This window comes from Neolamprologus brichardi, chromosome 18, assembly GCF_056152115.1.
Source record: "Neolamprologus brichardi isolate AB-2024 chromosome 18, ASM5615211v1, whole genome shotgun sequence".
Taxonomy (NCBI): domain Eukaryota; kingdom Metazoa; phylum Chordata; class Actinopteri; order Cichliformes; family Cichlidae; genus Neolamprologus; species Neolamprologus brichardi.
In genome coordinates, this window is record NC_142121.1 from 29,749,734 (window position 1) to 29,772,915 (window position 23,182).

At 39.9% G+C, this 23,182-nt stretch overlaps 2 protein-coding genes across 4 annotated transcripts; both read left to right on the forward strand.

Moving 5' to 3' along the window:
• Positions 1-8,891: 8,891 nt before the first annotated feature.
• LOC102781925 (uncharacterized protein CXorf38-like) lies at positions 8,892-13,841 on the forward strand. Of its 2 annotated transcripts, XM_087831672.1 has the most exons (8): positions 8,892-9,103; positions 9,314-9,445; positions 10,496-10,531; positions 11,226-11,261; positions 12,368-12,490; positions 12,692-12,841; positions 12,962-13,162; positions 13,269-13,841. In XM_087831672.1, the coding sequence occupies exons 1-8, from the start codon at positions 8,900-8,902 to the stop codon at positions 13,398-13,400; spliced, it is 1,014 nt and encodes a 337-aa protein (XP_087687798.1). In that variant the 5' UTR covers positions 8,892-8,899; the 3' UTR covers positions 13,401-13,841. The 2 variants fall into 2 exon arrangements, with proteins under 2 accessions (XP_087687798.1, XP_006787036.2); XM_006786973.3 differs by lacking the exons at positions 10,496-10,531; positions 11,226-11,261.
• A 4,733-nt stretch (positions 13,842-18,574) lies between these two features.
• LOC102782219 (SH2 domain-containing protein 1A-like) lies at positions 18,575-22,358 on the forward strand. Of its 2 annotated transcripts, none has more exons than XM_087832206.1 (4): positions 18,575-18,730; positions 21,736-21,796; positions 21,892-22,030; positions 22,195-22,358. In XM_087832206.1, exons 1-4 carry the CDS (start codon positions 18,579-18,581, stop codon positions 22,242-22,244), a joined length of 402 nt encoding a protein of 133 aa, XP_087688332.1. In that variant the 5' UTR covers positions 18,575-18,578; the 3' UTR covers positions 22,245-22,358. The 2 variants fall into 2 exon arrangements, with proteins under 2 accessions (XP_087688332.1, XP_006787037.2); XM_006786974.3 differs by having other exon boundaries at positions 21,895-22,030.
• The last annotated feature ends 824 nt before the right edge of the window (positions 22,359-23,182 follow it).

Below are 23,182 nucleotides of genomic sequence, written 5' to 3' on the forward strand. Positions count from 1 at the left end.
TGAACAACAGTTTTCTCTGACAAAGCATTTTCCTGCTTATTTGCAGAGGGAGGAGACGGGGCTCAAGTTGGAACGTGAGAAACTGAAAGGATGTAACAAAGGATTCAGAGCCAGTAAGCAGATAGCTCTGAAGGCCGCTAGGGGCCAGGGGAGAGAAGGGGGACGGGGGGGATGAGGTAGAGGGTAGGGGTAGCGGTGGTGGTGGAGGTGCTGGTGGTGATGGAGGTGTGTGCTTGTGGTGGTGTCTTTTGAAGAGAGAGATGGTAAGGGGAAGGAGAGAGGAGGAGATGGAGAGAATGAGACAGAGAGTGTGTGTGTCTCCTGTGTATGTGTTTGGGGACCCACACAGTGAGGCCTGAGCATGTGATTTATTTCAGAATACTAATGTCTCTTTGATCTCCACCGCTTTAAAAAAACACCCTGCTGGGACTGTAGGCACACACACACGCACACACTCTGACACGTGCACACAAATGCATATATGTATTTATATACACACTCTACCTACGAGCACACACATAACCACATTAATATTGTTGCGTCCCCGCAACTGTCCCAGCTCATTTATGCACACACACCCACGCACACACCCACACACACATACTCCAGGGTGTCTAATCTACTTTAACTATAATCAAATCCATAGAGATCCAATTACAAAGATAGAGGGATATTTGTTTTTTTCTGTACATCCTAAAAGACTAATTAAATTTTCATGTAAAGATGAAATTATTTGATATAACACAAACGTCTTTTCATTTTCATAATTGTAACGTGATATCTTTTAATTGGGATTCCTGTGACTGTTTCTGCTTATATCAGCTTCATTTGTAGGCCCGTTAACCTGTGCAGCGCTTACTTGCACGCACCCACACAGAATCATGATTTACTCTTCTTACCTTGCTCTTTTTTTTCCTCTACACTTCCATCATTATTCAAAGTCAGGGTCATGGGGGCTAGAGTGTACCCCAGCATGCACGAGGCAGGAGGCAGTCAATCACCTCCTGTTAGTAACAAAGGACAGAGCAAACAAATCCTCTAACAACAAAAAAGGGAAAAAAAAGAATTTTCTGAGTTGTTTGTCTTTCATTTCTTTCCTGAGTCTGAAAAGGACATAGAGCAAAGTCATTAGAGTCTACAGTCATGCATGCTTGTATTGCTGTGAGGCTTTAATTAGGCTAACAGCTAACATCACTAGCATGCTAACATATTCATAACAAACTTGCTAGCGTGCTGATATTTAGTCTGTATTTTTGTGTGGTAATACTCCATCTGACAATATTAAACTACAAGTACTTACATCTGAGGAGATTATGTGTTAATAGTATTTACATGCGTGCTTGTTATTCTGTCTGTATAGCTCAAACAGTTTTGAATAAATTCTGCTAATGCTATATCGAGCTAAACTATGCTTCTTGCTGCCATTATTTGTAATTGGCAACTTACAGGCATATAAGGATATGTAGGGTAGTGATGTGTCGATCGCGAACGAAACGTGAACGACGCGAGCCGGCTCCTTATCGCGAGCCGTGTTTTTTTTTTCTTTCTCTTACCCTCTCTCTCGCACTTTTTTTCTGCTTCACTCCGCAGGGAGTGTTCGCCCAGGGCGCCAAACAGGCTAGGACCGCCACTGGGTATAGTAATCATCCCCAGGTCCATATGACAGAGAATATGCATCTTCTTTTTGTTTTCATATTTTAATTTATATTTAATTGTGTTGTGGTTTGCAGGGTTTTGTGTTGTTTCACTTTAAATTGGTTTAAAAGGAAAAAGCTGAACATTTATATAGTTAAAAGTTGAAATGTGACTAGTTGGTTTTTGTATTATTTGATTTATTTATTACATTTTATGTGGAGTGAATAAATAAAAGTATATTTACGGTGGCCCCTAGAGACAAAGCACGTACAAACTTCAAAACATGTACGAACTCTGAAGCACGTAAAAACTCCAAAACACGTAAAAACTCAGAATCACGTACAAAACACAACAGAAGTGCTCCAGGATGCTTGGCGCAGTGTTGAGCTTTTGTTACCTAATGGCTACACAAGCCAGCAAGTACCAACGACCTGATTTGGTGTGTGGTAGTAACAGGTAAATGAACATTCTTTTTAAATTATTTGAATATATATGAGTGCCTGTGTATAAATACGCAAACAATACACATATGCTTTCAATTGTGTAATTTAAGTGATCTAGGTAGCTCTGTTTTGGAAGTTCAGTTAACTCTAGGAATGTGTTTTGGAGTTTGTACGTGCTTTGTCTCTAGGGGCCACCACATATAAACATATATAAATAAAACCACTTTTTTTTACATTATTAATTCCTTTTGTGCATAATTTTATATTATTGTTAATAATAAATTAATTAAAGGAATAAAACAACCGGAAGAGCCGGTTCGGAGCCGAAAGAGCCGGTTCTCTAAAAAGAGCCGGAAATCCCATCACTAATGTGGGGATTCTAAAGATCACATTACTTTGGACCCCCGACCTCTTCTTTAAAGTCAAATAAGGCCAAACTTTCTTAAGATGTCTTTTATTGATAAACTTTGCTTCAAATTTGACTCAGATAATACTGGTATATAGGGTTCTAAATATCACATTATAGTTTGCATCCAATGTCCCATTTGACCTCTGACCACCCTTTCTTTCAAGGGGGGAAGGCTAAAAATTTATTAATCAAAAATGTCTTTCACTTGAAGTGAATTTTTCTAAATAATGAAATTAATGCAATATATTTATGCTAAATATATTGAAATGGGTATATTAAGCAGGGCAATTAACAAAAAGCCTGCACATTGCACTTCTTTTACTGCACTACACACTTTTTAAAGTACATAAAAAGGACAAAGAAAAAAAAATGAATGTATACAAATTTAAATGCTATTCCCTGAAAAGTAAATACTTTTCAGCATTTTTTTTTTTATCCCTAGTACACCTGTCCCACATATTGATACAATGTTCCACATTTTACTGGCTCTAGTTTTCAAAAATCAACCCTGAAAAACAGGTACTTTTTCTAAAGTCTGCCTTGTATCTAATGGTTGTGAAGAAAGCCAGTCATCAAGGGTTTCCTGCAGGTTAAGATTTCACTGTATTTGCTGCCTACGCTATACCCACAGTGGAAAATGCAAGCTACCCGAAAGTCACAATACACAAATGAAAAAGAAAATACCCCAAATAAAAGGAACACACATACAGTGAAAACTGAAACTTGTTGAAAGGGGTTGAAACTGGTGGAGGTCGATTCTCCGAGAGTTTTCGTTCTTTCTTTTTTTAAAATGTTTTTGTCAGCATCTCACAAGAAACCAGCAGCTCAGAAAGAGACGTGACCGTTGCTGGATGCACCCCCACTGAAACCCAACTGACCCAACTACGAGCCACAACAGCAAATGAAATAACAACAGTTTTAAAGGTTATTGGGACAAAAAGAAGACTAGAAAGAAAGAAATAAGACTACAGTAAAATTTTAGCTTCTGTTTATGCCTATAGTATGTCCGGATTCAAATACTTACTTTACATTCTAAATGCTTCTGAGCATTAGCAAACTTCCCCACACAAACATATTCTCTGCCGCACAGTTAGCTTGCCGGGATTTGGTCACCCTAGTCAAAATAGTGTAGCAACTGACAAACCAGTGATGTTTTTTCCTGATGCACTTCTCATTTGGAGTGTCCCTGGCTTTTTTGCTCTTGGATCTGATTTTCCTGTAATATGAAAGCAGAGCTTTGTGTTAGTCGACTCTTGCCTGCTACAGTGCAATCTTGTTGGAACCAGAAATGATTCAGTAAATTAGGTTGATAAATGCTCCATGTGGTGACCTACTTATTTCAAAGTTTCATGGCAATCTATTCACTTGTGCTTGAGACAAGTTTCAGTTTTTAATTTCTTTTTTCCCCCTTGGTCTGCAGTCAGCTCATATTTCTGTTTGTAATAAACCTCGACTGAATATGAATAAGCTGATTGTTTGGTAAACCAAGCATCTTAGTCATTTCTACCATTACCCCTTACATAAATACAATATCGATTGCCAGCTTTTGAAAAATTAGCTTATTTTCCTTTAATACTAATGGTAAAAGCAGACATTTGCTGTTGATGCTGCAGACGCTCTAGATAGCTAAAGAGAATAGGAAAAAAGTACTATGGTGTGAAACCACAACTTGGCTCAAAATATGGTGATGATGTCTGAGTTTGGACAGTTATTTACAGCAGTGTGGGGAAACACATCACCAGAAATCACAATATTTCTAAAAAACGGAAGGTGCAATGTTAAGCACAAGTGTTTTTGGGAGTATTTTCTTTTGACACAGGATGTTTCTCCGTACTGCTCAGGCTTGAAATAGCAAGGGGTTAGAAGTTTCTTTCCCCCGGCAAGCCCCAAGTCTCAGTTGATACATGGTATCTGTCAGCTCCTCCCTGATGAACACCTCCAGCAGCAGCCTCAGGGACGTCAGCGCATGCAGCTGCTGGCCAGGCTCTTCTGGGTATCCAAGTCTTCCTTTTTTCAGGCAGCAGATGTAGCAGCTTGCTGATGCCACCTCTCATAAGGGACTGGCACAATGTAGCAGCTCCAGCACATTATGGAATCACACTTGGTAATACGTTACACATAGGTATAAGATGATCTGACCTGCTTAGAGCTAGATATGGTATCGATGTCGTCATCTTGTCAGATGTAAAGCTGGAAAAATTAGATTTTCAATTGATGTATTTTTATATCTACAATAAATCATCTAATCACGTATCTGGGAAAGAGTGTAGCTTGTCGTAGGAAACCCACTTTGTCTCCTTACTGTGCTGTTATTTGTTTTGTTTTATTCTACAACTTTATTGTTTTGTTGGATTTTGTTGAGCACGTCACCATCTTGGTATTTTGAAACTGAACATGTTATGCTGTAAGCATCTTTTTTTTTTTTTTTTTTTTTTTTTTTTTTTTCTTGCCTGTCCCGTTTGGCTCTTCTGCCATCAGAATTATTGTCTAAAGGCGAAGAAAGATGCCCAACAGATTTTCTTTACCAAATTGACCATCCCAGCTTTGCCGTAATGGTCCATTTGATTCACCTTTTATTATTTATTTTATTTTCACTTGCTGAATACGGGACAGACTTGACTGGGGGAAAGAAAAGGGAGAAAGAAAGAGGGAAAGAAAAACAGTTGAGAAGAGGGACGGGGGAGAAGGGCAAAAAACAAAAACCAACAGAATAAGCAAAAAAAAAAAAAAAAAAAAAAAAAAAAAAAAAACATATATCGATCACCTGGATCACCTGTTGAGAAAGAAAAAAGAAAACAAGCAGAAGAAAACGAGAGTAATACAATAAACAACATCACAATGATATATGAGAATATGACAGTAAATACTAAATATTAAACATTATTGTGCAGCACGTAAGATCGACAGCACAGTGTGCTTTGAGGTAGGAGCCAAAAAGGGTGTAGTTTGTGTGTGTGAGCACCCGTGTGTACACCTGTGAGCATGGACGCGCTTGTTTTCTTAAAAGGTTCCCTCATGTAATGATCTGCTAGAGGGTGTGGGGGGCCACTGCCCCGTCCTCCAGGGCATGAAGCAGGTATGGAGGAGATCAAAACTCCAGACATCCAGAGGCCCCCAGAACACAAGAGACCAAGGAAGACCAACAGAGGGGCAGCCGTGCCACTGTCCCAGAAAGAGCTGAGGAGAGTCCCAGATGAGGGGTCACCCAGCAGCCACGGAGCAGAAGCCAGGGGGGGTTGCAGCGACGTGCCCGTGAGCTCCGCCGGCAGCCAGCTGTGCCTGAGTGACCGAGCCCCAGGCCGAGAGGCCGGGGGCACCCCACCTCCGAAGTGGCCCAAGCGATCCCCAGGCTCAAGGCCCCGATAAGCAGCCGCCAAGGAGTGAGCCGGTGTGTACCCGGACGCCCACCCCCGGACACAAAGAACCACCAACGCACCGATGTCTGAGGGAGTCCGTCCCCGGCAGGGGAAGTGGTGGGGGGAGATAGGCCTCCAAACCTTGGAGGGCCTGAGCTGTCCTCAGAGAGGTGGCGTCTGATACCCAACCTGACATATGGACACAGACATACAGGCACACACAGATACAAACATCCATTCCCACCCTCATGCTCTCATATGCACTTACTCCACACTTAACCAACGTGGAGACAGACATAAAGAGATGCTGTACACACAATCACACCCCCCAAGCGTACTCTACGAACCGGGTCTAGGTACCCTTGCCCCTGGAGGGGGGAACTGCACCCAGACCCAGGTTGTGTTACCCTTTTTCCCTGCGGTGGGGAGAAGCAGACCGCCCCGACTCCGCAGCAGCAGGGAGGCCCCACATTCCGGATGCTGTAAGCATCTTGGTTAGAAAACAAAACAACAATAACAAAAACCCATATGTGATGAGAAGGTCAATGCTCATTGGCTCATGACGCCACAAGCATGCAGTTTCACTGGCTTCATTCTCCCAACCTGGGCACTATGAAACTACTCCAATGTTTTTATATTGCCTATGGTCATATCCTGTGTTCTTGCTTTTGTTTTTACTATAAATACATATACATAATTGACAAAATAAACATCAGACTATATTAAATAATGCTTGAGACTATATTGAGATTGTAAAGTCATCAGGAAAATGTTTACTCGAGTCATAAATGAAGGGAGAAGTAAGGTTGCGTTCTCACTCACTTCTATACAAAGAGATTTCTTTCTTCATCCAATGCCCCCTGGTGGCCATCAGAAAGACTGCAGCTTTAAAAGTACCATTTGTAATAATGCTCTGCAAATTTGAACTAAAACCTTCACCACAAATGGAGCACTGTTTTAACAGTTGATCCCTTCCACTGTTTCCTCAGGAGACTTGTAAAAAAGAAAGTTTTTCATGTGTTGCCTAGTTAAATAAAGGATTACCTGACTTTCATGTTGTGGTACTAATTGGATGTTATATTAAAGTGCAGTCTAGCTTTAGTTCAACTTTAGTTGATATCTTCAGTACAAAGTCTGTTTGTTTTAATCTCCTGCAAGCTTTAGTTAATTTTAGAAGTTTAAAAGACTTTATTCCTTAGTTGCACTTTTCAGCAAGAGGCAACATGCACCTTTTTTTTACAGTCTATAGCTCTTGCAAGCTATCATCAGTGTGTGTGTGTTTTTAGATGCACTGGCCAGACAGTTTTGGTAAAAAGCCCCCACACAGTTGGAAACTCGCTAGTGAACAAAGCAGATCATGCAGCAGCTTCAGAGCCAGCTACTCCTCTCTGCAAAGGAGACCAAAGCAAAGCTTACAGGAGAGCAAACATTCACCATGCATTCATTATGGGTAAATAGGTAAATATAGGCACAGACTTGTTAACCCAGTTGTTTAATCTGTATTGGTAGTCAATGTTGCCTTTACAGTTTGCTTTTAAGTCTTAGTGATTAAAGACTAAAATTTGTGAAAGCAACTTGATTTAGTGTAACTGCAAAGAAATAAATAAATGTATCTTAGTGTCAATCTATTCTCACTCATAAGGTTTTAAATACTGTGTCAAAGCTTCAAGCGTCCCTCAGATATGCACAAAGTTTCCATTGCTGTACCATATTATGTCATCGATGAGACTCTCTCCACCAACTCGTCACATATGGACACTTGGACATTAAAAATACAGAAAAGAAAACAGAAGAAAATGCACGGGGCTCAGGTATGGGCTCCAGTTTGTGGACGCCGCCATGTCCTACAGCGTCCATTATGTACTTGAATTTGGAGTGGTAAGAAAACAATTCAGTCACCTGCAATCAACAATCTACTGACATCTAGTGGTGCAGTGTTAAAAACTGTATTTTTAATGTGTACGTTTTAACCCAGTCACGATCTTTTGTTTTTGGTGTGTAAACTTAACCAAGCCTTGGTGCTTAAACCTGACCATAAAGCAAGTGATAAAGAAAATAAATCTGGTTGTGAAAACAAAGCAACACAAAGTGCGAAACACACTGGAATAGAGAGCGATCAAAACTTACTTCAGCATCACCCGTTCGACCTGCTAATGCTGACTCGATCGCACTGTAAACGAGGGCTGTTCTTTCTCAGCTTCTCATACTGCTGCAGTTGGTGCTTCAAGGCACTAACATCAAAGGACATTAAGGTGGCAGTAGAAATCCCATCTTGTTCATCCAAATACCTGGAAAAATATGTTTGCTCCTATGATGCATTCATTATTTATTTGTAATGAGGATAAATTGGCCCTGTAACGTCAAATATTTATCATCTTTTTACATTTAGAATGCATTTTTAAATAGCTGTCCCCAAGATTTGATCAAACTACAGCTTCTTACTCGTCAGCTCAACCTATTTTTTTTCTCCTGTAATGCTGCTGTGCGTGGAGCTGCTGCTGTTATGTTTCTATGGGCTATCATCAGTAATAATCTCGACTCTGTCATGAAGCGTCAGCTGCAGCGCTCATGAGTCAGCCTTTAATCTTTGCATCTGTATCAGTAAAAGCTCCCAACCCAACAGGATCAATGGGAACCTTTAAGGAGGAGAAAGAAATGCACAAATGAGCTCCTTTTAGATAAAATGTGACAGCTCATTCCACTAATTGTTGCGCAGGAGTAGCTTTGGCTCTTTTAAACCCTCACACTATAACTCTGGACAAACAAATGTCTGCCAGAAAGCAGTCCACACCCCAGCATGCCCTCAAGTCCCTCCCAGTAGTTCTCTGCAGGCATTTGAACTCTGTGTGACAGAAACACGGATAAATCACAACACCTATTTCTAAAACACAGCACTTTAGGACCTTTGAAGAGAGCCATATTTCTTGAAAGGCAATAGGTTAGCAGTAGCAAAGTAAATGGCGCCATCTTGCGGCCAGTTTGCACAAAGTGGGCGGCGCTAATGACGAAGGCGAACTCGCGCTGCTTCTGTGTCGTGTACAGGAAGAAAGTTGAAGATGGTCCGCGCGGAGCTGGCGGCTCGTCTGAACGACAGAGAGTACACAAACTGGCTGAAAGCGGGACGCTGTCTGCTCATACTGAAGGATGGCCTCCTCCCGTTTACCGACCGACACATGAGGGCTTTCCACGGAGATCTGCTTAATCAAAGCGCTGTGCTCCGGAGCCCGTGCAGGGATTCATGTAAACCGAGAGGGAATAAGGTGTGTTTCGTCATTTAATGCGCTGGTGCCACTTAAATGCCCTTACCTGTGGCAGGTGATCAACCACAACCACTATGAGCTTATTGCCACCTTTATTATAGGCCGTGTGCTCTCAGTAGATCTTCAGCTTATTTTTATTATTATTGTTGTTGTTGTTGTCGCACTAACTCACATAGGTTTTAAGCAGCAAGTATGTTTATGTTTGTGTAGCTGTCGGGATGCAAGGTGTGTTCAGAGTGGCAGAAGGCGATCCTGAGACACCACAGGCAGCCTGATGTTACAGTCAACTGGGACAACTGTTTCCCTCCATACTGGAGGACAGACCACTGGGAGGTGGCAAAGGTAGGAAGCACATAACAAAGCCAGCGTTATGAGACGCAGCTGTAATATGAGCTGCTGCCCCAACTTAGAAACAGCAGCAGAATCTGTGAGGTGCATGTTTCTGGTATCTAACAGTAAAAGTTAAAAGTAAACAAAAAACTAAAACTATGTGTGAAAAACGTAACTTAAAAAAACTAAGTAAAATAAAATTGAGTCTTGGTGGAACTTTGACTTGCTAACTAAGATAAAAATAAAAAATATAGAGGAAACTTTATTTTTGGTTAGTTTGGCTTAAAAAAAATCTCATCACAACTTCCCTGATGAGGCTTTGCTGGATGTGTTTGTGAGATTCCTGATGTTAACAAGACTGGGTCGGCTTATTAAATAATTAAAAGGACTAGAAACTGAAACTAATGACAACTAAAACTCTAAGCATTTTCAAACAATAAAAAGTGAAACGGAAAGTAACTGAAATGAAAGTGACTTCAAAACAAAACTTTGAAATGAAATAAAACCGAAAACTAATTAGAAAATACAAAGCTATAATAACTGTGCCAGCGCAGGGCAAAAACATACAGACGCATAAGGTGTTTAACAATGACACAGTTCTAATGTTGCTGAAGTGCAGGCTTTCAGCTTTAATTTAAGAAGTTTAATAAATGTGTTGTGTGCTGTTTTTCCTTTCCACCCCTTTGAATGTACAGAAAATCAGCTTTATTGATTTGCTTTTGTAGTAAAATGCACTTTTGCTCCATCTTAGACAAAGGATTTGAAGTTGTTTGATAAATGGTTTTATTTTCTGACACATAGCCAAAGTTTGCCGCTGTACTGCAGACAGTTCACCATAGTAATTATACACGTAGCCGGTGATCGCTGAAGGCATCGGGAACTCTTTCTGAGCGTGACACAGGCTCGTTCGTGCGTGATGAACATGTCCTGCCTGATGTTTTCTTGTTAGTTTATGACCACATTAGGAGGTAAAAGTTCTGACCTGGATTTTTGCATTGGGCAGCTGTTCATAGGAACTTGAAATTTACAGTCAAAAAGCCATTTTTGTAACTGAACTTGCAGCTCGTCAGAGATTACACATCACTGTCAAATAGGACTGTGCGATATGACCAAAATCTCATATCCCGATATTAAGACATCTATCGTCCCGATAACGATATAAATCACAAAAATGTAACATTTTCTGTAAATTCTGTGAATCTCGGGCAGCTCGACTTGCGGGAAGTGTTTCCAGCTGCGCGTCATGTAGCTGGAGTCGATGCATGAAACTATACATTATTAGACATAAGTTGTAACGGCCGCCGTTTTCTTTGTGATTATTTATTACACGACGTGCTGCGGGGAAAAGCCTGTTCTGACGTTTGAGTCTAAGGTTTATTTTTTAGCACCTGACGGCTCTTTTTTACTTCTCATCCGAAAATAATCTGCTCTTTCACGTGATTCAGTTTCTTTTGAAAAGTCTCAACAGGATATTGAGCTTTATTGTGAAAGGTTTATGTGGAACATAAACAAGCGGACACGCGATGGTGTTACCGTCGCTGTTGCTAACCACAACGCATAAAAACAGGTGCTTGTCCATCCGTAGTGTGGTTATATTAAATATAAGAGAAAGAGAGAACTTTAAGAAATTAATATAGCCACTACAGTGACCATCAAAACGATGAAAAAATATTGCCGTAAACAGTTTATTTTGCGACACCACGAAACAAACGATAGCGTAAAATGAAACAATAGACGTTTTTATATCGTCATCCGATATATATTGTTATATCGAACAGCCCTACTGTCAAAGTTTGCAGTCAGGAGCCACCAGAGCAAAGAGAAGATGGTGAGTTTCAATGTCTTTGCAAACCATTCGTTGGATTGGAGCTGCTTAACAACATTATTCTTGTTATATCTTGAAGTCAAGTACTATGTAATAACAACAATTGACTTTAAAAGTAAAAAAAAATGTAAACATTGCATTTTGTAGAAAGATGCAGAGTGCATGTGTAGGAGATTTGGTGGTTGACTGCGTTGTGACAACAGACACAGACTGGCTGGAAACTGGATTTATTTCTAAAAGACAAAGTGCAGCAGCAAAATCAGTGTCACACAGCAATAGCAGGCCTCTCCTCATCCCAGTGTGGAGTCCATGCCGCTCTGCTTACAATATATAAAAGAAAATACAATCTATCAAAACAACAACCACTTTAAAATCAAATGTTATAGTGGGGTAAAACAGAGACAAATATGAAGCCACTAATAATAACTTGTAATATTTAAATCCCCACTAAGATGGATCAATTACACAATACATATTCAAACAACTTTAACTTTTCCCAACATGGCTGAAAATACTATTCAGTGTGCAGCCTCAGGTCATGAACTCATTATACAAATAAAACAAAACCTACACATTTACACATACCTAAAAGACAAAGTGCAGCAGCAAAATCAGTGTCACACAGCAATAGCAGGCCTCTCCTCATCCCTGTGTAGCACAAGTAAGCAACACATAAACGGATGGTGTAACAGATAAAACGCAGTTCCAATTACTATTTTCCTCGTTCAAAGCAATCAAAAACACTTTGGGAGCTTTTAGCCATAAGAACTAATACTTAGCAAAGACAAACACACCAAATTTAAACGTATAATTTAGTACAGGGAGAGGAGCTACAGAAAGTGTGCCTCACCAGTGTGGAGTCCATGCCGCTCTGGCTGGGAAACCGCACACATGCAACATGTTTACAAGTGGCGTCACACTGATTAATGCCCCACTTCAACAGTGACACGTGGAACCTTAGTTTTACAAAAATTAAATTTACACAATAAAAAAATAAATAAACTATATACAATACAGTTTTGAGAATGTTCACACTCGGTATATTATATCTCAGCTACACATGGAGCTAATGGCAGCCTCTCTCTCTCTCTCTCTCTCTCTGTCTGCAGGCCTTCATGCCACGAGGTCAGGCGAAGGTGAAGGGAGCGGATAAATGCGACGCCCCTGCTCTGCTTAACCTGATCAACTACTGCACGTATTTCTCATTCGTGGATCCAAAACTGGTCAGAGAGGTACTCACTGATTTTTGTTCAAACGGGCACTTTTTACGTTTTCTGTTAGTCATGTAAAAACTTTATACTTTTTTCCAATTTAATTCAGTTGTCTTATAATTTTCCAGAGTTGTATTCCTGCTATGGCTGGTCAGATTGACTAGCATGAGAGTGTGATGATAGTTTTAACCGGTACTCTGTAACGTGTTCGTTTGCTTCCAGGTGATCCGATGCAGGAACGAGCTGATGCATTCTTCTGAGTACCATGTGACAGATGATTGGATAGAACACTACTGGACCGCTCTGAACCACTTTGTGAATCAGTTCAGACACGTACCTGAGATGGCAACAGTTGGAGACAAAATAGACGAGGTAAGCGTGTTTGTGTAGCGCCACTGCTGGAAATGCCCTGCAATAGAAGCAAACTATTGTCTGTGTGTGTGTCTGTGTGTGTTTGTGTTCTCTAACAGTTTGTGTATTTTTTTTTCCCAGATGCTGACCCTCAATTTGTCAATATATGTGTCTGATGTGGATCAAATGGATTCTGGTGACTTGGACGATGGATTAGAGGTTGATTTTGTCAGCCATAAGGAGTCGGATGCTGATGTCGGCCAATGGGAAGCTGAGTTGCTGGAAGAGATTCTGCAGGAGCTGCTGCAAGCTGCTGATGAGGATACTGATAGCCAGACACAGGTGGGAAAAGGAAAAGAAGGCCTTCCTTCATTTCTGTTTATGCATTTTACACATAATGCATAAAAGGAGTATGTTTCATGACTTCTGCTGACTGCTTCTTCTTTAGGACACAGAGCGGCTGAAGAGTCTGGGAGGGTTCCTGCAAACCAACAAAGATCTTAATGAGAGGTTCTCTGCAGAGCTGCAAACCATCAACTCTCTAATGGCCAAAGAAAAAGGAAGAGGACGAAGTGAATGAGGAGCACTTTGTGTTCTGTGTCCGTGTATATACTTAAAATAGCTTAACTTCAGAACTTAATCTGAAGGATGAGGGCTTTATATCTAAGCACAGTGGGGCTTTATTTTAAAAAAAATTTATATTATAATATTTAAAAAAAGTCTTTTGAAGTCTTTCCGGTTTTTTGCACATTTTTCAGTCTTAACTTTCAGTTGATTGTAATAAAAAATGGGCACCTTATGAGTCATTGTCAAAACTGAAATACAGAAATGGAAAGCTGTAGTTAACATGACGAATAAGTGTTCTCTTCCTGTCTAAGCTAAAAACAGCTGGCAGCTGGGCAAGGGAACATTACTTTATTTGGGGTCTTAGGTCATTTGAACTCTTTTTCTATTTTAAGCCATAACTTTAAAAGATGTAAAGAAGTAAAATCTAACTAAAAATATAGTTTTTAACCCTCAACCGTGAAAGGCTGATTCAGTATTGTCATGACCCAGCTGGGCAGGAGGTTGGTGTAGACAAACCAAGAAGACGTAGGATTTTAATTATTAAATTAATAACATAGTTTGCATCTACCAGGAGGCTGAGGGGTAGAGCTGCGAGCTGCTAGTCTTTTCTCTCTGGAATGTGTATATATGTACATAAAATAGTATTAAAAAATGCAGTCAGAGTGCTTGATTAGATATATGCTGCCACTTGCGACAGGATACAAATCTTTGTATTTTATAACTTGTGTTTTTCTGGATTTTTGGTTGATATTCTCTCTCACCAGTAAACTGGAAAAACAATTAAAAAAAGGAAGGATGGGAGGAAGACGGAGTACCCAGACAGAACTTTATTTTTAAGGCCCCCACTAGATGGCAGACAAAACATCAGAAGAAAAAAGAAATTCCAACCCAAATCTACAAAATGACTTAAAAAATGGATGGTAAAGACTTTAGAGAGAGACTTGGTTTGTAATTTGCCAAATCCAAACTGTACTTAATCAAAAGTGATATTTATGGATCCAGGTTTATCTCAAACTCGAGTATCAGTGCACTCAGGATGACGCCAGCACAGAGCAGCCGACAGCCACCACCTGCTCTTTTAATCTTTTATTCTATTTGTTTCATAAGCGTGTGCTTTATGATGGCTCTGCTGTCAGCTGTGCACCCTGTGTGTTGACACATGCATGCGAAGTAAAAACAACTTTTTTCTAATGTGTTTATGCTTTAATGTGAGTGAGGCTCTGAGTCTGGGCCTGAGATATGAGTAGCGAATGAAAATAAGACTGTGGTTAGAAACCACATACAGATTTCCTGTTTCTACTTTGTGGCCAGGAGACCACTCGTAGCACAGGAGGTAAAAGCAGTTGTAAACAACTAATCCGGGCTGCTTGAGAGCGAGGGGGTTGTTTTCTTGGAACCTCCTAAATAACGTCTCCACTGGCACCGGGCTCTTTCAGTTTGAGAGGCTGGCTAGTGAACTTTCTTCTTCTTCTATTGGGAAATGCTTGTTAATCATGACAGCCATGCTGGGGACAGGAGAGGTATGACAGCCCTAAAAATCTCTCCATCACTCACAAACCTTCCAGAGAGTGCAGATATGAGCGCTGTAGCCGTCCAGTACATGGGTAATCTAAACAGGAAAACTTGTGTGGGGACCAGTGAAAAGGTGAAAGTGAGGTCTGTACCATCTGACATGTTGCTGATTCAGCAAGAGTCCAAATACTCATCCGGTGGTGCTAGATAGAGGATTTTTTACCAGGCATTTTTTTTTAACTATTCACGTCAGGCGATGGCAGGTTTTTCCTTTTTTCTTTCTTTTAAACCCCATGAACATGTTAAATGCCATAATATGTGTAAAGTAATAAAATACTGAAAAATATTTTCTAAATGATAAACATGCACAGCTCACACAGCACCACAAAGTGAAATGAGAGATGGATTTACATATAATTACCCCTGATGGGATTTAGGAAGATATCTGTAGGAGTTTCGACAAAGACGGTCATTGATGGGAAGAGTCTGACAGGAAGATAAAAATGAGATGATTTTTTTAGGATGCCACTGACAGTGGATTATCTTGAGACGATTCACATATCTTCTGGGACAGACGGGGACTGTGGGGACTTTGGGAGCTCACATAAAGAGGAGATTGGAAAAAAATATTGAGTCACTATCCCACTGGACCCAATGTCATTTTTACTTGTAACAAGCAGTGAAGAAAATATATTCAGTATATATATAATGCATGTGCTCTTCTGGTGACCCATAGAAAGTGAGGAGTGCAAACTGCAGGAAAATATTTCACCAACATGAGCTGAGTGAATTCAGCGGCTGAAACAAGTGTATGCAAAAGTGAATTAAAATGAGATGAAAATACACAGGTGGTTCTCATATAAGAGATCGGATTCATTGTCTTTACTGTGCATGCACATCATGCACATGCTAGTGACATGCTCACCTCCAATGAGGTGCAAGAACATCTTGCTTTACTGCTGCTTCAGAGGGTTGTTAATCAGTTTCAGCTGCTTCGAGGTTAATGAAATTAACAACAGGTGCACCAGAGGGGCAACAATGAGACAACCCCCCCCCCCCCCCCCCCCCCAAACAGGAAATTCATTTTTTTTGACCAGTAAAGCATCTTAAGGAAACTGTTGTGAATTGGTGCTATATAAATAAAAGAGAAATCCATCCATTTATTTTCTGTCATTAGGTAAATGGTGGGGTGCACACTGGATCTATCACAGGGCTGAAAGAACCAACGCAGAGATGGGGGGGAACATGCAAACTGCACACAAAAGGCCCCAGCTGGATTCAAACCCAGAACCTTTTTGCCATGAGCCAGCAGTTCTAACCACTGCACTGCTTGCTGTAATTACAGTTGAAATGAAAAACAAAAACATTAGCATCTTTAATATGACGTATCCAACAATCACTCCGTATGCTTGCTGTTCTTTGATGTGTGCTACAGGCTGCGGTGAGAGGACTGGTGATGCTGATCTGCTGTTTGAACCAGGTGATGATGACAGCTCAAAATTATTAAGCTTTTTTTCAGCATTATGATGTTTTTAGAAATCATAAAGGTGGAGGTGGCTGTAGCTCAGGAAGTAGAACATCTACTAATTGGAAAGTTGGTGGTTCGATTCCAGTCTACATGCCAAATTTCGTTGGGCAAGATATCGAAGCCCAAGTTGTTATGTGATGCATCCATAGGAGTATGAATGTTAGATAGAAAGCACTTACATAGAAGGCAAGTTGTATAGAGCGCTCAGGTAGAGTAGAAAAGCCCTCTTGGCCAGATTACTGTTAAAAACACATTTTAAAAAAATGTCAACCAGACTTTTAGACTGTATAAATAAAAGATAAATAAAAATCACTTTGCTAAAAACTGATGGGGGCTTCTACTTTGTGACAGAAATGTTGTTTGTGGCCCAAGGAGACTTCATATCATTCACGAGGGCCACATTTGACATATATTTCACATATTACATGTCAACGTGTTATTTGTGACACTTCAAATATGGGCAGCCATTTCTTGCCAAGAACCGGAAGTCAGTTTTTGGCACAACACCGGTCCACATCAACCACTGAAACCATCTCCTCCAGTTCCCACACAGGCTTCAAACGTGAAGGTCCTCCTCCCTGTGATGTGGTGGAAACCTGAATGCTGCTGCTGAAATGCGGGCTGCACAGTTTTATGTGGCTGCTTTATGTTTTTCAGGCTGAGGCGGAACAACACAGTCGATTCAACGGGTCAAATTTTTACGGTTAATCATTATTTGCCCAGAAGCAGTCACGCCCAGTGAGGCGAGGGGAAATAAACGAGGAAATTGACTTCTTCTCCAGCGGTTTAATGGTGGCTGCTATTCCTTAGTGCGACACCAGCGACACCTAGTGGAAATAGTTATCACATGCAGTAAACCCCACAAATCCCTGTTGCTGCTGCTTTTTTTTTTATATATATAGCTGTTTCGATTATTATCGTTAAAGGGGAGCGTTAAAATAATAAAAGCAACTAAAATGGGAGTATATACAGGCGATAATTTTTTTAAATATAAAAACGGGAAAATCCAACAAGGAAAATGCTCAAATCTGGAGTAAAAAAGGGGCCAATGAGGCTAATCAGGTTCACACATTTAAAGTGCTTGGTGAGTCCCATTCTGTTCTTTGACATAATTAACTATGCGTGATTATTATAAGATAAACGTCCAAAAAACGTGTGGTGATATACAGCTGATTTACACCACGTTTCATGAAAAAGTTAAGGTCATTACTCTTAATAGAGTTACTGGATGGACTAATTCAAAAGACTAGCAGAGTGATCAGGAGGGAGCTACACTCTGGCTGTGGATCTAAAAGGAGGCAAGCTCAAGACTGAGCGTTACTTTACTGTGATGGTCCCGTTTACTGGAACAACAGAGGGGGGGTTACTTAAACTGAGGCTAAATCCTTCTGTGAATCTAAAAGGTCTTAAAACTGTTTTCAATCTGTTTGTAAAATATATTAAAGTTTGCATGAACAGTAAGAGCACTGCTTGCACAGTTGTGTTGCTGTGCTGTTGTATGTGCTAATCGGTATAACTAGGCTGCTCCTTCATGCTGCTATTTAATGTGAATATGAATATTTCTTCGAAGCTTTTCTTTCTTATTAAAAAGATAAAAACGCACTTCAGCTCCATTTTTAAGTTTTTTTCCACAAATAAACATGGTAGTGCCAAACCACACCTGTGATTGAGGTTTTGAGTTTGAACCTGTGTATGCATATGTGTGTGGTTTATATATTTTCAGACATATATAAACTGTCTGCTTAAACTTTTTTTCTTTCAGTCCCAGTTGTGGCTCATGCACATGCACACATGTGTGTCAGTTTATTTCATCTGTATATACAGCAGCATTAGAAATACTCCTAAAGCGGTGGAACACGGGTGATTAGTATTTTCCTCTGTTTCTCTCTTTTGTGACTTGCAGAACAAGAACAACAATTCGAAAGGGGCCGAACAGCAAAGGAGAAAACAAACTTTCGCTTTTCAACAGATAAAAGGCGTGATTCAGGTTAAAAAAAGTGCAAGAACGTGCGAAGTGCAGCTGCATGACACAAAAGTGTGAAAACCAGAAAGGCTTTTCCTGCCTCATAGCCTTTCACACACTCCTCTGCTGCTGGTGTCTGCTGCACTTTGGCAAAAAAGGCTCAGATGGGTTTCTGCCACTGAGCCAACATGGAGACTGAGGGGAGGCTGGTCCAGTCAATTTACTATGGGAGTATTGGAAGTCAGGACACAGAGCGGCTGCTGGAGAGATTCGGGTATGATGGCAGCTTTCTACTGAGAGACAGCAGCACAGTGCGGGGGGCCTACTGTCTGTGTGTGAGGTGAGCTGCCGGAGGAGCGGTACAAGTGTGACCCAAGTGTGCCAGTTTTCTTGTAGTTGTGCAAACTTATGAGTTTGCTAGGATACTTTTGATTTAATTATGTATGTATTTATGAGTACATATACAGAGCGCTGTGACATTAACTTTGTATTTCACACTGCAGATACAAGGGAGTAACAACTGACAGTCTCGAATGAGGAGATACTAATTATGCTGTAACAAATACCTTCTTGGTATTTTAAAATAAAAACTACACAAATGATGCTTTACTTATTATAATTAATGATTACTGTTGGATTGGTTTACAAGAAAAAAAAGAAACCAGAAAAAACTCACACAGACACTGGGAGTGCGTGTAGACAAGCGTGCACACAGAAAAGCCGTAGTCCCACAACTGGGACAACTAGACTGAAATGTGCAAATGCTCTGTGAAAAACAAAATGAAGCAATATAAATCTACAATCTCAGACTCTGGTTCTGATATTTTGGATTAAAGGAGAAATGCTCAATTGTCGTTTTTTCAGTTGTTGTAATAACTCATTATTTTTAGGGGGTGTGGGGTCTATTATTGAGTATCTTAATCCCCGTTTCTTACACTGGGTTTTTGGGCTGCTGGCTGTTATGCATTTCAGTGATATGTGTTTAAAGGTAAGGGAAGCTTTTAGAGAGTGTAACAAGGTAAGTAAAGCTTATTTGTATTGTACTTTTCACAGACATGAGAGTCACAGAGCGCTGCACAACAATGAACACAATCAATGTCGATAGAGAACTAGGTTAAAACAGAAGAAAAGAAAAACATATACAACAAAAGAACATCAACAGGAGTCCCGATTAAACCAAAAAGTTTTTAACTGGTTTTAGAAAGCTCCACTGAGTCAACTTAACTAACCTGGAATAGTGAATTGTTCTAGAGGTCCAGACTGAAAGGTTGTGTCCTCCCTCGTCTTCAGTCTTTTAAAATTTCATATTTTTCCATGCTGTATATTAAAAATTAGGAATGGTAATTTCCAACACTACGCAGAATAGAATACACCAAAAATAATGCTTATTTCGGATAGTTAGGATGCAGCCTGCAGCCCCACTATGTAAGTAGGAAATAATTGACCATTTTTCTAAAACTGTTAAAACGATGCTCGTTACACTCAACATTTGATAAATGTTGCATTTAAATAGAACATTTCTAATATTTTATGTTATTTTATTTTATGCTAAATGTGGCATAAATAAAATTACCTGGATAAATAAAAGTACCTGGATTATTGATAATAAAAAAAATTAACAGCTTAATCAATTTATTTCTTTAATCTTATCTTGATTATAACCGCGATTTAAGTTCCACTGTGTATTGAAATTAAAAATTTCATAATCTCCAGTGAGGTTATATCTGCTATGTAGTACTTGAAAATTATGACAGGAAGTATTTAAGTTATACTTAGGTGAAAGAACTTCTGCCCCCATTTAAAAATACATTATAAGGCCTGTATGAAAACATAAGTAAAATAATATAAATCTAAAAAAAAGTACTTCCTGCTTTATAACTTTACCCACAAGCTCCAAATGGCCCCTCTGATTAATATACTGATATTTTACACAGATCGATATCGCTGTTGCACCAATGTTTAAGCAGTATTTTACTCTTATACTTGGCTGTGGTTGAGCTCTTATTGGACTAAAATTTCACAATGTCATCTCAGTTACGCAGAACCTGAAGCGATCTTTGTTAAATCAGAAAAGCATCCACATTGTTGCATTCAGGGTGGGGTACAAAGTGCAGTTTTGTTAGAGCCTTTTAGAAAACAAACAAACAAACAAAAATACAGCAATCTTTTGCCAAATCTGAGACACTGAGTGTCACGGCAGGGCACAGCGGTGTGATGATGAAGTGGACCCAAGTGCAGACAGGGAAGGAGACAGAACTGTGTCTTTAAAAAAAAATGAGCCAGACTGATTAAACACAAATACCAAAACAAATCAGAGGCGAGCAGGGCAAAAAGTAAACTAAAACCCAAACTGGAAAAACTGAACTATGACCAATCTGTGATAACTATGATAACTGACATGAGCATTAACCAGGGATGTGCGAGAAAATATGATGTACAAGAACATGAAACCTGAACACGACCTGAGCAGAATACATGATGAAGGAATACAGATGACCCGACGATGACTAAAAGAAAACACAAAGACCAAATACACACAGAGGTGATTTGGAGAAGTGGAAACATATGGGGAAAACAGCTGACACAATTGAACGTCATGACACATCACACACAGGGAAAGGTACATTAAACACAGTAAACATAGAAACAAGACTTTCAAAATAAAACAGGAAACACTGAGAGACGTAGACATGACAACTAGCACAGAAGACAAGAACAGACTCACAGAAAGGGACATAGATGGGAACCTAAACTAGAATAAAACTCAACTCAATCCTAACTAATAATGGCAACACCAGAACTAAGCATATATTCAATATCATATAACAAATCAAAAAATACAAAGTGAATTCAAAATGCCGGGTCACAGCCCCTGACATCGAGTCCTTAGTAATGCTGGTAGCTCTCTTATCCAGGCAGCCAGCATAAATGTTGTCCAGACTGGGCTGTTCTCTGCAGTGTGGCTGGTGTCCCATACTGCGTATGTAGAAATGAAACAAAAGTACATGTGGAGGGGGTTACGTGTCAGATGTGCACAATACAATAAGCCTTTAACAACACCCTCTATTAAAAATATATTTGCCACATGCCGTGACACAATAAATCAGACTGCAACCTTTGTTTTGCAGGGTGATCATATGATAAGCAACAAAATAAAGGAAAATATGACTATACACATCAATCAGATTTGCTCTGGCAACTCGTTTCAGGTTGTGAAACACACATCTGAAATCACTGAATCATCCTCCACCCCAAACCACATTTTGTGTCTCTTTCAGATACACCAGATTTTAAAGAAAGTCATTCGGACTTAAGAATTGTCGTTTTTTGTGTTTCTTTTTACAGGAAAGCACCGTTTGTTCACACCTACAGGCTCCTACGCTCTGCCGATGGCTGGTGCCTTCAGGTGGGGGTACACACAGATATAGATCACACACACACAAACACAACATAAGGCGGGCATTTATAGTTTTGTGTATGTGGGATTGTTTCTTTGATTAGCAGGATTCAACAGTCAGATCACCAACATTTAGGACTCTGGAGGCACTATTAGAAGGCTACAGGAGGACTGCTGTAGTTGGAATAGCCCCGCTCACAGATCCCCTGGACAAAACACGAGTACGAAACAGCTTGGGCGAAGGTATGACACACAAATACACACATGAGCATATTTTTCCCTGCTTACACACACGGCCCATTCACCCACGGAGGCAAAAGCACACCCGTAAACTCATTTAAAATGTCTATGTTGACTCATAATCTATTTAGTCACCTCTAACACAGTCTCACTGATCTCCACCACAGAGTTTCTTTACATGGAAATGAACAACAGCAGCAGCAGCTCTGTGTACTGAGGCCATCGTGCTCTTAATCTCTCAGACGATCAAACCGACAGAAACCACAGCGCCTCACTCATCTTGTCTGCCCCGTTTCACAATTTCTTTGTGTATTTATTTTCAGTTTTTGTGTTGATTTAGTCACGGTTTAAGACATATTTTCAGTAGCCCGCAAACTGCTACTGAAAGATATTTAAATGTTTTAACACACGCCATGAGTGGGAGCACTTTTTTGTTGATGTTTTTTGTTTTTTAATTTTATGCAGTGTCTTTTTCATCAGACCTACGTTCTTGACATGTGGTCCCTCATGCTACTTACCTTTTTGGGTGCATACATCAATGATTTCTGTCCAAATGGTGTCAGGCTTAATGTAATGTTTTATGTTGTAGAAGTTTTGACAAGTGCTGTATTTGGATCAAGATTGTTGACGTTTGTTTGCATTCTGTCTCGTTGAGAAAGTCGTGTACAGTGAACTGTTTGATTTCTGGTTTATCGGTTTATGCTCGCTCATTGTAACGACGTAGCAAACGCAGCAGAGCAGGAAAGGTAGACCGTGAAATCTATTGTGAGCACCAAACTTTCTGTCGCAACGACTTTAATTGTTCATTTTTTTTTTTTCTCTTCTCAATAACTGACAACATGTGATAGCAGGTCTGAAAATGACTTTATGGTATCAAATCTGTTAAACTTATGCTACTAATTAAATGTTAATATATTTAAAAACTATCTCAGATCAATTATAGGAGTTTTGTATAGAATTCTGTGACTGTGAAATGTATACAAACAGTAAATTCTGGGTGGAAATGTGCAAATTTCTTTTTTTATGGACAGGTAGAAGATGGATACTAAAACAAACAGAGCTTCTCGTCTTGCGCGAACATCACATCAGCTGCAACTCTTGCCAACACCTTCATTCATTAAGGGCAGTTTAAAACAAGATGCTTTCAAGCTAATA

Coding starts and splice junctions, on each gene's coding strand:
- LOC102782219 (XM_087832206.1), top strand. CDS start 18,579: ATGGAGACTGAGGGGAGGCTGGTCCAGTCAATTTACTATGGGAGTATT. Junction 18,731..21,735: donor GCCTACTGTCTGTGTGTGAG/GTGAGCTGCCGG, acceptor TTCTTTTTACAG/GAAAGCACCGTTTGTTCACA. Junction 21,797..21,891: donor CCGATGGCTGGTGCCTTCAG/GTGGGGGTACAC, acceptor TTCTTTGATTAG/CAGGATTCAACAGTCAGATC.
- LOC102781925 (XM_087831672.1), top strand. CDS start 8,900: ATGGTCCGCGCGGAGCTGGCGGCTCGTCTGAACGACAGAGAGTACACA. Junction 9,104..9,313: donor GTAAACCGAGAGGGAATAAG/GTGTGTTTCGTC, acceptor ATGTTTGTGTAG/CTGTCGGGATGCAAGGTGTG. Junction 12,491..12,691: donor ATCCAAAACTGGTCAGAGAG/GTACTCACTGAT, acceptor GTTTGCTTCCAG/GTGATCCGATGCAGGAACGA.